General features: G+C 46.7%; 1 protein-coding gene across 4 annotated transcripts in view; it reads left to right on the top strand.

Moving 5' to 3' along the window:
* MTMR7 (myotubularin related protein 7) overlaps nt 1-15,059 on the top strand; it is a 130,910-nt gene that overhangs the window by 72,993 nt on the left and 42,858 nt on the right. For all 4 annotated transcript variants that reach the window (XM_042241247.2, XM_060407051.1, XM_042241246.2 and 1 more), the window contains exon 7: nt 7,360-7,492. In XM_042241247.2, the coding sequence (XP_042097181.1) occupies nt 7,360-7,492 (133 nt within the window). The remainder of the gene's footprint in view (nt 1-7,359; nt 7,493-15,059) is intronic.

Here is a 15,059-nt window from a genome sequence, read left to right on the forward strand (position 1 = left end):
TATCTTGATCTCCAGGGAAACCTCAGGTCAGTCTCCGGGGGGTGGGGGGGAGTCATCCTCTCTGTACAGGGTTGCAGTGAGGCGGGGAACTCAGAGCTGCAGACCCAGCCGCTGGCTCATATGCACTCAGCCAGGGCCCAACGTGGGCACCTGGGAGGGCAGTGGAGCAAAGAGGCAGGGCAGGCCAGGCACCTGTTCGGCTAACACCCTGCCCCCTGTCTTGGCTGCTTCTCCAAGGGCAGCGCTGTGGCTTGGTGGCCTGTGATGTCACCGTGTGAGCACTTCCTTAGCTGTGTAACAGGAGGTCACGTGGGAAGTTGTGTCTCTCTGGAATCAGTAATGAGGTGGCTTCCACCCTGTGAGGGGTGTATCTGGGGCGATCTGTGGGAAAGAGCGGGGTGCATGACAGAGGGGCCGCAAGGAGGTCGTGGAGGGTGAGTCACTGAGCAGGGCAGCGGGGGCAGCCACGGTGTTTGGGGCAGTGGGGCGTCTCCTTGCCTCTCTTCGGCAGGACCAGGATGGAGGGCAGGCCGCGGGTCCGCTGGATGCTGAGAAGGGAAGTTGTACACGAGCCAGCCGGCTGGGGTCCAGTCTCCCCGCCCTTGGAGGTTCCTGGCTGCGAGCACTGCAGGGTACATGTTGGGGAGCAAAGCTGGGGCCCTGGAATAGGCTCAAGCCAAGGTGGGTCTCCACGTGAGCGAGCTCTGTACATTCCACCCCTGCCAAGAGCCCGCAGACGCGCCCTGGGATTTGGCCACTTATGTAGGAGTTCAGGTCAGGTGTTAACCAGAAAAGCAGTGATTACTAGCAGAGATAAAACAGCAGTCTTTTCTGGCTTTACGAAGAGATATTTACCTTTTTTTTTTCCTAACCCTATCACCCTGCTCCCTGGTAGCTCAGATGGTAAAGGATCCACCCGCAATGCAGGAGATGCAGATTCGATCTCTGGGTCGGGAAGATCCCCTGGAGGAGTGCATGGCAGCCCACTCCAGTATCTTGCCTGGAGAATCCCATGGACAGAGGAGCCTGGCGGGCTACAGTCTGTGGGGCTGCAGAGTCTGACATGACTGAGCGACTAACACTTTGACTTTCTACCTCCCCCATCTCCGGTATAAAGACAGAGCCTAGAAGAAACAGGAAAAGGAGAAAGAACCCCTTACCAGTCCAAATCGCCTGTAAGGCAGGAAAGATAATTTTGCTCGTATATGGGGTTGGGATTGTAAATTGAGCTGAATGCTGATTGTAAAGCTATTAATTCTTCCCTGGGGGATAGGGAAGAAGGATTTTAATTAGGAGAGTTGTAGACCATAGTTGCAAGAAATAAAATCATCTCTTCTTTTCTGGTTGTATCAACAAGTTCAGATTCTTCATGGCACCGGACACGGATGAAGATAGATGGACCATTAATTGATGCTGCAGGCTAGAGCCTGGTCCAGGCCTCCTGCCAGGGGCACCCTCAGTGCTCATTTTCCATCCATCAGATCAGGTCCTGTCATTCAGGCACAGCATGTGCTCAGCTGTAACATTAGACTTCAAGCCCGAGATGGTGACCACCAGGCTGACCTTTAACTTGATAGGAAGATCATCATCGTTGACTGAGTTTCCATGGTTTTGATGTGTTTGATTGGTGATTTAAGATTGGAGGGAAGGAATCTGATTCTGATTTTTTTTTTTAACATTCTTGGGCTGTTCACCTCTCAGCCTCACTCAGTCATTTCTTTGGTCAGTCGGCCTGTCAGTAAATCTTCAGAGTGCCTGCTCTGTGCCAGCCCGGGGCGCAGGGTTCTAGGCCATAAATAGGCATAGGCCATAAATGAGACGAGCCAGCTCCCTTGTGGAGCTCACGTCCTCTACCCACTCCAGTGGATCTTCTCTGACATGGATACTAAATCTCCATAATTTTTCAATTAAGCCTGTTCAGAGGCTTTCAGTAGCCCTCTGCTGACATGAATGAAGTCAGAATTTCTTAATCTATTAGCTGGCGTGTGTGTGTTAGCCACTCAGTCATATCTAGCTCTTTGCAAACCCAAGGATTGCAGCCCACCAGGCTCCTCTGTCCATGGAATTCTCCAGGCAAGAATACTGAATGAGTTTCCCTTCCCTCCTCCAGGGGATCTTCCCAACCCAGGGATTGAATCTGGGTCTCCTGCACTGCAGGCAGATTCTTTACCATCTGAGCCATGAGGGAAGCCCAGCTTGTGTGTCAAGAACCCTAAAACTTCCCAGCTTCCTCTCTCTCTGCCACCGCCAGACTGGAAGCTTCCTCTGTGCTCGCAGTGGCTGGCTCACTGCTACTCACCTGCTCTCCTCTCTTCTCTTCCTCGGCGCTTCATGTTGGATGCCCTCCCCATGTCTTTCCATCTTTCCTCATCATTGAAGACCATCTCCAGTCTTCCTTCTATCATGAAACATTACGCCTGATGCCCTAGGCCACATGTGGCTGCTCAAGATTTTAATGCCTGCTACCGCCTCTGCCAGGCTCTCAGCTCCATCTGGAGTCCTGCTGGGCACCAGCGGCCATCATTTGGTGCTGTGTGCTTGCACGTCTATGCTTGGTATAAGCTGCTGGTGGCTGGAAACACTTCTTACTGACATTTTTATTCCGTGCAGTGTCTGGCACACAGTAGGTGTTCATTAAGTGTTCGTTGAGACGTGAAGTTTTTTTTTTTTTTTTTGTTACATGTATGAGCTTTTTTGCACCCAAAGATGCTGAGATGATCAAATAGCACGGTAACCCTGGGTTAGAAAACAGGACGCTTTTTCCAGTCCCATTTGTCAGTTGTCTGTTGTGTTCCTTCAGCACAGATTGAAACTAGAATGCAGTCACTCCATGGTTTTAGCTGAGAAGTTTTTTTTTTTAATAGACTTTGTATTTTGAGATAATTAGAGAATCACACGCAGTTGTAGGAAATAATAGAGATGCTTGTACATTTTGCTCACTTTCCCCCTATGGTAACATCTTGCAAAACTGTGGAACAGTATTGCAATCAGGATATTGACAATGATGCAATCCACCAATCTTGTTCAAATTTCCTCAGTTTTATGTGTAGGGGTGTGTGTGTGTGTTTAGCTCTATAAAATATCAAATATGTGTGTTTGTATATTCAGTAGCACAGTCAAGTACAGAAGAGTTCACTTCAGCTGCTCAGTCTTGTCCAACTCTTTGCGACCCCATGAACTGCAGCCCGCCAGGCTTCCCTGTCCATCACCAATTCCCAGAGCTTGCTCAAACTCATGTCCAAAGAGTTGGTGATGCCATCCAACCGTTTCATCCTCTATTGTCCCCTTCTCCTCCTGCCTTCAATCTTTCCCAGGATCAGGGTCTTTTCACATGAGTCAGTTATTCCCATCAGGTGACCAAAGTAATGGAGCTTCAGCTTCAGCATCAGTCCTTCCAATGAATATTCAGGACTGATTTCTTCTAGGATTGACTGGCTTGATCTCCTTGCAGTCCAAGGGACTCTCAAGAGTCTTTTCCAACACCACAGTTCAGAATCATCAGTTCTTTGGCACTCAGCTTTCTTTATGTTCCAATTCCCACACTCATGCATGACTACTGGAAAAACCATAGCTTTGACTAGATGGACCTTTGTCAGCAAAGTAATGTCTCTGCTTTTCAATATGCTGTCTAGGTTGACCTTAGTTTTTCTTCCACAGAACAATTACATCACAAATAACCACACATCGGTTCTCCACGTCTATAAATTTTTTTCAAGGACATTATATAATTAGAAGCATAGACCATGTGACATTTTGAGGGTTTTTCCCACGATTTGAAAAGTTTTAGGAGCTGAAATGAATAGCTTTTTCTTGGTGGTGAAATGGAATTCTCACCCTAAAGGACAGGCCACCAAATTAGACTTTATTTTTTTTGTAATATAAGAGATACTCTCTCTGAATGAATATGTATATAGGTCCAAGATAGCGTCTGACTTTTTATTAATTATAAAGCTGTGTTTCCTGCTTTGAGGGCTCAGCTTGTGCCCCATTATCATGAGAGGTTCTGTAAAACGTGTGCAAACCTTGAGAAAGTTACTCTTTGGATGATAGATGAAATATCGCCACCTTCTGTTCATTGTGAGAAGTACCACTGACTTTCAGGAGGCCGTGTTGTGTCCTTCCTTTGCTTTTGAAAGACCATCGATAAATTCTCCCAGGTCATAGGCAATCAGCTCTTAAAAATGTGAACATAGGATCCTTATTATAGGTTAAAAATAATAGTATTTTGTTTTTTATTCACTGCACTGTTTAAAAAGTTATCTCTGTGGTATGCGGTGAGCAGACTTAAGTTGAATTATTCAAGGTGCAGAAATACATATAAGTTCATATAGCATAATAGGACATGCTGTTATATTTGCTGTATGATACTGCCTAGTACCCTATTAGCTGCTTTATTTATGAAGCTTGTGGTAAAGAATAAGCCAGCAACTTTGGAAAATAATTATACAAAGCAGTGATATTTTTATAATTGTTGTTCAGTCACCCAGTCACGTCTGACTCTTTGGGATCCCATGGACTGCCAGATTTCCCTGTCCTTCACCGTCTCCTGGAGCTTGTTCAGACTCATGTCCACTGAGTTGGGGATGCTATCCAACCGTCTCGACCTCTGTCATCCCCCTCTCCTCCTGTCTTAAACTTTTCCCAGCATCAGGGTCTTTTCTAATGAGTCGGCTCTTCACATCAGGTGGCCAGAGTACTGGAGCTTCAGCATCAGTCCTTCCAATGACTATTCAGACTGATTTCTTTCAGGACTGACTGGTTTGATCTCCTTGCAGTCCATGTATAATAGCACAATTTCAAAAGCAAAACGTCTTTAGGTAATTTTAGAAAAGTTTTCCCCTTGAGATATTTTAAAATATCCTATGTTGATGTATGACAGAAACCCACAAAATTCTATAAAGCAATTATCCTTCAATTAAAAAATAAATTGAAAAACATTTAAGGCATGAATATAACTTGTCTTTAAAATAATATTACTTTAATAAGTTTTTTTTAATGAAGACTAAACCCTTTATTCTCATAGCATGCCTGGGGGAAAAGGGATGCTCTTTTTGTAAACTGGAGACAGTGTGGCCAGGGAAGTTGTGCCCCAGCCGATGTCACGTGAGCCGACTCACAGAGCAGCAAAGTGAGGAGTCTGCCAGCCCGAGCCCCTGGTGGCAGGGACTTGCCTCTGCTGTTTTATTTTTCACTTCTCATACATTTTGCTTCTGTTATTTAATTTATGAACTTAGTATGTCTGGTTTGTAACAAAGACCAGAGGAGCGTACAGAGTGGTATTGATGGGCGCCCCAGCCACGTGACACCTCTGTCTTTCTGCTGTGACAGCTGCTAAATCAGCGTAGCCTTCTGTTCATCTGTATCCTGCTTGATTCAACATGCATAAACATAACCGCACGTCTGTAGCTTGGTTCCTTTTACAAAAAATAGGATACTTCGGAGAAGGCAATGGCACCCCACTCCAGTACTCTTGCCTGGAAAATCCTATGGACGGAGGAGCCTGGTAAGCTGCAGTCCATGGGGTCGCTAAGAGTCGGATACGACTGAGCACCTTCCCTTTCACTTTTCACTTTCATGCACTGGAGAAGGAAATGGCAACCCACTCCAGTGTTCTTGCCTAGAGAATCCCAGGGACGGGGGGGCCTGGTGGGCTGCCGTCTATGGGGTCACACAGAGTCGGACACGACTCAAGTGACTTAGCAGCAGCAGCAGTAGCAATATGAATGTTATTCTGGAGCTTACTTTTCTCACTTCACATGTCATGCGACACTCCCAGTCTTCCCTCCTTTACCTCCCCTCTTTTCTCTCTCTCCTCTCCCTCTTTTCTCTCTCTCCTCTCCCTCTTTTCTCTCTCTCCTCTCCCTCTTTTCTCTCTCTCCTCTCCCTCCCCCCAATATCTGTATATCTCTATGTGTGTCTGCTCACTCAGTTTGTCTGACTCCTTGCAACCCCATGGACTGTAGCCCGCCAGGTTCCTCTGTCCATGGGATTCTGCAGCCAAGAATCCTGGAGCGGGTTATCATTTCCTCCTCCAGGGGATCTTCAAACCCAGGGATTGAACCTGACTGAGTCTCTTGTGTCTCCTGCATTGGTATTCGGATTCTTTGCTGCTAGTGCCACCTGGTATGCACATATGTCTCCATTTCTGTCTCTGTCATTATCTCTGTATCCCTTGATCCTATTAGTAGTGCAGGGTATGAATATACCATAATTTGTCTAGTCATCGCCCTATGGAGATATTCATAGGCTTTCAGTTTTTTTAATATCAATTATTTTTTTTTAAAGGTTGCAAACACTTTTGGACATCTATCTTTGTGTGCTGGTATTCTAAATAGTGTCAGATTCTCACAAGAGATCTGGGTCAAAGATTATCTATGTTTTTAACTTAACTTGGCTTTATAAACTTTGATTTTTGTAAAGTATTAATATCCTCCCAATACTGCATTGTGGCCTAAAAACTGGTACTTTTCTGGTGGCAAGTTCTCTGCCTGGGCTTTAGCCCTCTTGCCCTTTGTGGGCAGAGGGAGAGAACGGTCACCGAATATAGATGTCTGGGATATGATGGCCCTCTTAGTTGACCGTTAAGAATGGAGTGTTAGCAATAATACATTCATTCTAGAAATCTGTGTGTTTCTCAGCTAAGGCAGGACTTGTCCCCTTCTTGACCTTAGTTACACAGGAGTACAGCAGAAGTTTACATCATGAATTTCTTCAAAGTCCATTACCGTTGAAACCCATTTGCACTAAGAGCTGCCACTTCTTATGTATGAAGTTGTGGTAATGAATGTGATTTTAAAAAGCCCTCTCTGGAGACTGAAATAGGGTGGCTGGAGGAAGTGTCTCTGGAGACGTAGCACCCACTGGTCCTCTGTCCCCCTCAAGGTTGAATTGGGTATCTGCGAGATTCCCCTAGGCAGATTAGAATGATATCGCCCTTCCTCTAAACTGATGTGTTTTTTGGCATTCTAATACTAGAAGATCTAATCATTTCACTTAAGAGCTGTATGTTGCCAACGAATCTGCCGGTACTCTTCTTCCAGCCAAGGCTGTCACATTTGGTGTTAAATCAGGACAGCTTGGCTCTACAGAATCCCACCCTGGGACCCGCAGAAGGCGTCTCCAGATGGGCTTATCTCTAGGATGCTTCCCAGCTCTGAAAATGTTCCCATGTCGACGAACGGACATTGTTGAATGTAGGCTCAGCCCAGGTGTCCATAGACACCCAGGCCAGCACAGTGGTCCTGGGATCGAACACTTGTTTCTGCATGCCGTGTTGAATGTTCTTATGGATAGCCATGACGTGTTGTGATTGTTCCATGAATATCCTTGGTGACTGTTCTGTTTTGCTGCCCACTGCAGCTTAATGCGATGGCAAATCGTGCTGCAGGGAAAGGCTATGAGAACGAAGACAATTATTCCAATATCAAGTTTCAGTTTATCGGGATAGAGAACATCCATGTCATGAGGAACAGTCTGCAGAAAATGCTGGAAGGTAAACCATTTCCTTATGCACAGCACTGAAAAAAATGCAGTTAAATGTTTTGATGCCAAAGAGGAATAAGAGAGTCTCTTGATGTGAAAATTGTGCTTTACTATGACGTTGTTCGCTGGGGTGGGATCAGTTGGGAAGAATTTAGGGACTCTTTACACATTTAACAGCCATTCTCTTATTTTTGGTGTCATGGTGGAGTGGTTCTGTCACGTGGTCATTAGCTGTCAGCCTCTTTCCCGTGGTACACCGAAGAGAAGAGTGCACAGGGATATATTTTCTGTCTCCCTCGTACTAGTGTGGCCCACGTGCAAGACCATGTAGAGATAAAGCAATCCTGCCTTGAGAGCAATTGTCAACTGTTTGCGTATGGACATGTTTCATAAACTGTTTGTGTATGGACATGAGTTTCATAAACTGAATCCCAGTGCTTGAGCAGCCATTGGAAGGATGTTGAGGGTAGTGGTCCTCCTTTCCATCAGCAGCAGCCACTGTCGCGGAACCCCTCCACCTGTCCCTGCCCCCAGCAACGAGCACCAGTAGACACGTGCACACAGGCTTCCAGGCTCAGGGGGAGAGGAAGTCACAGAGCTGGGCTGTGTGACACAGAGCAGTTATTCGTGTGGCCACACCAGCCATAAACGAATTGCCAGAAATCACGTATTTCAAGCAAAACCGTCTTCATCGACTGGTTATGCCCTTGTGAGCGTCAAGGCCCAAAGAGGAGCCTGTTGCCATGTCCACCACTTCTAGCTCTCGTGGGAACTGAAGAGAAAGAGGAGGGTGCAGAACCCAGAGCTTTGGGTCTGGGGACCAGTGTGCGTGCGTGCTTAGTCCCTTTGTTCGTGTCCAGCTCTTTGCGATCCCATGGACTCTAGCCCGCCAGGCTGCTCTGTCCATGGGATTCTCCAGGCAAGAGTACCGGAGTGGATAGCTATGCCCTCCTCCAGGGGGTCTTCCCCACCCAGGGATCAGGCCCACGTCTCCTGTGCCTCCTGCACCGCAGGCGGGTTCCGCACCACTGAGCCACCTGAGAAGCCCGCCTGGGGACCAGGAGAAGCTGTAAATGCTTTGCTGCTCCCATGTCTAGGGGGTGACGCCCTGGGGAGGTGGCCTGCCTGTGAGGGGAAGGGGTGCGCGGTCCTCTCTGAAGGAAAATATGGGGCCTGGAGTGAAAAGGGACAAAGGGAATGCTGAATTACCTTTTTCTCAGAATACCCATCTGCTCTCAGTTCTCTGCTTAATTTCCCTGCGTAATGAGAGCAGGATGTAGTGAGAACCTAGAGGTGGGGCTGGAGGAACTTGAGTGGCACGGACAAGCCTGATTTCCATTGTCCTTCCTGGGATCCTGGGGTCATCTCGGTCATTATGGAACTTTAAATGCATCATGTATGTTCTTTGAGGCTCTGTTACCTGCTGTAAAATGAAACTATTGAACTAATAATTTCTGTGGACCCATGTAGCCCTGATGGTTCTGTGAGTCCACAGTTTGATGCCCCTGGTTGCAAATAGTTTAAAATGGAACCTTTGAATGGTTAGGGAAAAACCCTCTTTTTGCATCAGTTAAAAAAACAGGGCTTCCCTGTTGGCTCAGCTGGTAAAGAATCTGCCTGCAATTCAGGGGACCTGGGTTCAGTCCCTGGGTTGGGAAGATCCCCTGGAGAAGGGAATAGCTACCCACTTCAGTATTCTAGCCTGGAGAATCCCATTGACTGTATAGTCCATGGAGGCACAAATAGTCGGACACGACTGAGCAACTTTCACTTTGCATCTGTAGAATAATCACGGCTGCAGAGCTATCTCCATCTCTCCTCCACATGAACTTTGTTGTGTCTCAGGTGACAGGAGGGCTTCCCTGGTGGTTTAGAGGGTAAAGAACTGCCTGCAGTGCAGGAGATGTGGGTTTGATCCCTGGATCAGAGAGATCCCCTGGAGGAGGGCATGGCAACCCACTCCAGTCTTCTTGCCTGGAGAATCCCATGGACAGAGGAGCCTGGTGGGCTACAGTCCAGTCACAAAGAGTCAACATGACTTAGCGACTAAACAACAGCAGGAGGTGACTGGAGCATGCTCTGGGCTTCGAGATTCATCAACTTCTAGAGATTATTGTGGATGGTGTGCCTGTCCCTGCTATATGCTGTGCTTTTTAGAAGTTGGCAAACTGGACCAGCTCAGCACTGTTATTGATAGAGTAGTCTGATTTTAGTATGAAGACGGTTCATGATCAGAATCTTTAAAAATGTATCCTTTTTAGTAATGTCATAAGCTGACTTTTGAGAATATATGTTTTCTGCTATATATTCTCAAAAGAAAAAATATATCTTCTCCAGGGCTTCCCAGGTGGTGCTAGTGGTAAGAACCCGCCTGCCAATGCAGGAGACATGAAGAGTTGTGGGGTTGCAGAGTCAGACACAACTGAAATGACTTAGCACGCACGCATTTTCTTATATGCATAAGGCGACTCCCGAGAGTGCTTGTCACATGGCAGTCTGGCTTTTGTTTTAAAAGGAGCATTTACTTGGTTTCTTGAGGAACCTTGTCTCCTGCCCTCAGACCTGTGGTCTGACTTGCTGTTTCTCGAGGCCCAGCAAACTGATAGAGTTCCAGAGGGAGGGCGGCCTGTGTTCCTCAGGGGACCATGGTTCTTCTGCACCACTTTCTCGGCTCTGTGTCGGCCCTGTAAGCGAGGACGGCTCTCTGGATGCCTTTCAGGGGACTTGACCGATGTCCAGCTATCTGTTTTCACCAAGTAAATTATAAACCACTCGTGGAGGCTTCAGCTGATGAAGTGATGCAATCAGACCCACCTTTTGAGGCTTTCTCTCCTTCCAGTAGTTGTCATGACATCAGAGAGACTGGGAGATTTGTACCGCTGCTCACTTGGTAGGAAGGGGAAGAATGCATTTCCTTGATGATTATTATCTTCTTCTCCGGGTTATTGATATTACCAGAATAGATGCTGAATAACAGAAATGAAACGTTTTGCATTCTGCCCCTATATGGCCCTGTCTCTGAGCAAGAGCGGCAGGAGATTTCATCAGAAACTGAACTCCGGGACCAAGTTCATGTCTGGTGTGGGTCCTTTTATAGAGCTCATTGATTGAATGTTAACTTCCTTTCAAAATAACTTTATCTGTGTGTTTGGCTGCGCTGGGTCTCTGCTGCTGTGAGGGCTTTCCCCTGGTTTCAGAGAGCGGAGGCTGCCCTCCAGTCTCACTGTGGTGGCCTCTCTTGCTGCGGAGCGTGGGCCCCAGGACACGCAGGCTTCGGTGGTCGCGGTTCCCGGGCTCTGGTGCACAGGCTCCTTAGTTGCGGTGCACGGGCTACGTTGCTCCACAGCATGTGGGACCGTCCAGGATCAGGGATTGAACCTGTGTCTCCTGCACTGGCAGGCAGATTCTCTACCACTGAGTCACCAGGGAAGCCCTTGAATGTTAACCTTGGTTTCTAAGTTCTTACCCCAAACTGTCTTGTGGCATTCCCACCTCCCAGTGAAAAAACCCTTTCAGTTATGTAGCAATTGTAACTGAGTTAAATATGAAGTGCTTTTCACAGAGCCTTTCCTTACTTCCCTCAGTATGACACTCTACGGATCCATCCCTGTTGCTGCAAATGGCATGATTTCATTCTTTTTAATGGCTGAGTAATATTCCATTATAACACATCTGGCTCCAAGGTTCCCGTGAAATATTTCTTTCTGCCCAGAGTTAATATTGCAGGTCTCAGCCCCACTGTCCTTTTCATCTGAAACTTTTCCCCCCCTCACCTCCTTACTTTATGACATGATGGCTAATTCATCCTGGAAGTAAAGAAATATAAGTTAAAACCTCAAAATACCATTTTGAATTATAGTTTTAAAATTCAAAATTGAAAAGTTAAATTTATTTACATATTTAAATTTAAATTGGAGAAGGAAATGGCAACCCACTCACAGTATTCTTGCCTGGAGAATCCCCACAGACAGAGGAGCCTGGGAGGCTACAGTCCATGAGGTTGCAAAGAGTGGGACACGACTGAAGCGACTTAGCATACTTGCACTGCTTCCTTATGGGTGGCTTTTCTTAATTCCTTTATTCAAGAGATGTGAAGTAAGCAGCATTTCAGAGGCAGGGAAGCGCATGCCCTTGTGGTATGATCTGTGTCCACTCAGCACAAGTTCATCAAACATAATTTAATAAACCACATGCCGGGCCGGGTGGGTGTTTTCTCAGCAAGTTGTTTGACAGAGATACAAGCCTCAGCCTGACAGCGATCAGATGGGAGCGGGGTCAGAGCACGGGAACAAAAGCCCAGTGCCCAGTCAGCAGTTGCGACAGTACTACAGTGAAGGGCTGTTTATAAGAGTCACTGGAAACAATTGGGATCTTTATAGCAGGCCCCAAGTGGTAACCACTTTTGTCATTTGTCCTGGAATTGGGGGCAGTGATGATGGAGAAAGTTTTGTGGTGAAATCAGCTGGCCCCAGAGACATCTGATCTGTGCTTCTCTGTGAAGCCCGATTATTCGGAACCTTTGTTGGGAATGAAGGGACTGTTGAAAGCAGGGAACTTGGAGTGCGTCCCAGGAGGCACCGCTGTAGCGGGTACTGTGGGCTCATGGCCCCTGCTCTGGGAGCCCCACCAGGGGATCTCAGGGGCACTGAAATCTAGAAGGGAGCAGTCCCCCAACACACCTGGCTCCAAGGTTCCCATGAAATATTTCTCTCTGCTCAGGATTAACGGTGCAGCTCTCAGCCCACTGTCCTTTTCATCTGATACTTTTTCCCCTCACCTCCTTACTTTATGAGATGATGGCTAATTCATCCTGGAAGACGTGGTAGAGTTCAACCTTTTATATTCAAATTTTTCATTTTTAAGTATTTTCTGTAGTATTGCCTACAAGTTTATGCTATGAAGTTCTACCATATATGAGCTAATAAAAAACTATAATGGTTGATCTTTTTTTCAGTTTTCTATCTTCTGACTTTCCCCCAGTATTAATTTCCTGAGATTACTGACTTATTAGATGAGAAGCAGCCAGTAAGACGTGGCTGATAAACCTGGTCATTGTCCCTCGGACTTGCCCAGTGAGGTTTGCAGTGAGTGTTCTGTTAGAGCAACCGGGCTCTGCATCAGGCTCACTGGTTATCAACTCATGGTTATTTGGCAGAAAGAAATCCATCAAGAGTATGACCCTTGCTCTCTGTGTTGTAAGAGGATGGATAATGTGGCGTGAGAGCGCTGGATGGCGGTGCCTGGGGTAGACAGTAGGACCACAAGCACCGAGGCAGAGAGGAAAGAGCATGACCCTTTCGGGGGGTGTGCATTGTGACCAGGATTCCTGCTCAGGGATTCCCTGGCTGAGTGACCAGGGATGATTTAGTAAACCTCTTTAAGCCACACTTGCCAGTCTGAAAACTGGGAGCGAACATACCCTGTGTGGTGGACAGTGGATGTAGAAGAACCCAGCACAGTACCTGTTTATGGTAAATACTTCATCACTAGGAGCTACGTAGTTATCTCAGACACTCATCTGTACATCAGACAGTTACCGAGAGTTTTCTTTATGCTGGGCATTGCAGAGAAAAAAAATGTTTCCTTTAGTAATACAAAGTGACTTTTGATGTAGGGCAAAAGTCAGGGTAGGAAGAGAAGATAATGCTTGCTTACAAGTGATCTCCCTGCGGGCTATCCTTGGGTGAGTCATATGGTGGGATGTTTTAATTGGATGTCAAAGCCAAAGACTTTGCCTCTGGGTGACTTTAGCAAAGGAAAGGACAAGAGAAAACAGATTTAATGAGAATGACTATTTTTAATCCTAATTATGCTTTACCTTGATGATCCCCAGGACAATTCAGGTTAAACATTTTCACCCTCGGAATTATCATTTCTGTTTTGTTCATCTTGACAGCTAGTTTTTTTGATAACTAAAACATTTACGAAAGGAACACTTGGAGAAGAAAGTGTCTCCCATAAAACTAAAGATAGACATGATTCATATTAGGGAGTACACGAGCAGTTTTTCCATAAGGCTGTGATTGAGATTAGGCAATTCAGTCTCTGCTTGCCAGTGACAATGTGGTTTCAGACTCAGTGAGCATGTTGGTCCTGGCAGCTTTATGGAAAGATTCTCCATTCGTTATGTTCCCAGCTACACATGCTGCTTTTTTCACCACTTCTGTTATTTGCTGCCAACATCTTAATCTTATGTGATTCGTGGCCATCTCTCCAGCATCTAGTCACTAATATCTTATATCCACCTAGCTTCCCTGCTCTCAGGGTGCTTCCTTTTTCCAAACTAGACTTCTCTATTTCCATCTGCCTTACATTTCCTATTTTAGTCTTTGTCATTCCTTAAGCCCCACCTGCAGCTGAGTCCCGAATTGAGGTGGCCCATTTACTTTTCAATTTTAGATCTTAGAGATGAGAAAGACCGTTCCACAGGGCTGGTCTCCACCCAGCCGCTCTGGAGAAAGAAATGAGCTTCATGTAGGAAACAGCAAAGGAAGATCACCAGAGGTTAATTTTATCCCGAATAAATTTCCTATTTCCTCAGGTACCATAATAATCTATCTTTTCTTTTTAAATGTTGTTTTTATGCTTGTGGGGTATGTATAGTTACCCTGTTCTGTATAAGACCAATGTCACTAGACCTGGACATTAAACTCCCTGTTAGTAAGTCACAGTTCTCTGTGATCCGGGCCGATGCCTGCCTCTGAGGTCAACTGAAATGAACTTTGTTCAGCAAAATGGTTTGTCATTATTGGTTTGGGTTTGGCAACAAGGGTGAATGGATCAGTATTTCCGCCTTATCCTGAGTTTATCCAAACAAACCCACCAGTTTTACATGTGAAAATTCAGGCGCTAACTGTTGGAGTCTCGAGTGTACCCCCCATCTGACCACCTGCGGGCTGATTGCTTTCAAGAAGCACCCCTCAGCATCTGACGGCGAGCACGCTCTCAGTGAAAAAAAAAAAATGCATGAAAGCCAGGGTGGCTGTTCCACCGAACATCCCGTTTAGATGTAACTAAAAGCAGACGTGTTAAACAGGGAGCCGTCCTCAGTGTGGAGGGAAGCAGCAGCTGGCCCCCTGGCCGCAAGCTCAGTGAGGAGGCGGCCTGGGTATTCTCTCCCGGGGCGCCTTTTAGGGCCTTGTTCTCTGAGCCGGCCGGTCCCCTCTTGCCTGTTGGCCCTGGCCGCTCCCTTAGCTGGAAAGCCCGGTATGTTTATTTTTAAACGTGCTGTCATTTCCACACCTGGTGGGAAGAGAAGGCGCAAGGGATCATTTGTTCTTGGACTGAGCTTCAGAGTTTGGACACCAGGACATCCCTCCCACTCCCTGGACTTTTTGAAATGGAGGCGGATGCCAGCCAGCCCTGAGCGCTTTCAAACACCCAGAAAGTCGAGCTGGTTCAGTGAAACGAACGTTTGCCAGTCAGCGTTATCTGTGGAAGATTTAAAGGCCTCAGTGTGTCCTGAGAATGCTTGGTGGAATGTGTGTATTTAGGATGGAGTTGAACGCTCTGGGTCACGGCCAGGGCTCGACAGATGGACCAAATGGCAGGCGCCCGCGGGAGGGGCTGCATCGCAG

The sequence above is a fragment of the Ovis aries genome, chromosome 26 (genome assembly GCF_016772045.2).
Source record: "Ovis aries strain OAR_USU_Benz2616 breed Rambouillet chromosome 26, ARS-UI_Ramb_v3.0, whole genome shotgun sequence".
Classification (NCBI taxonomy): domain Eukaryota; kingdom Metazoa; phylum Chordata; class Mammalia; order Artiodactyla; family Bovidae; genus Ovis; species Ovis aries.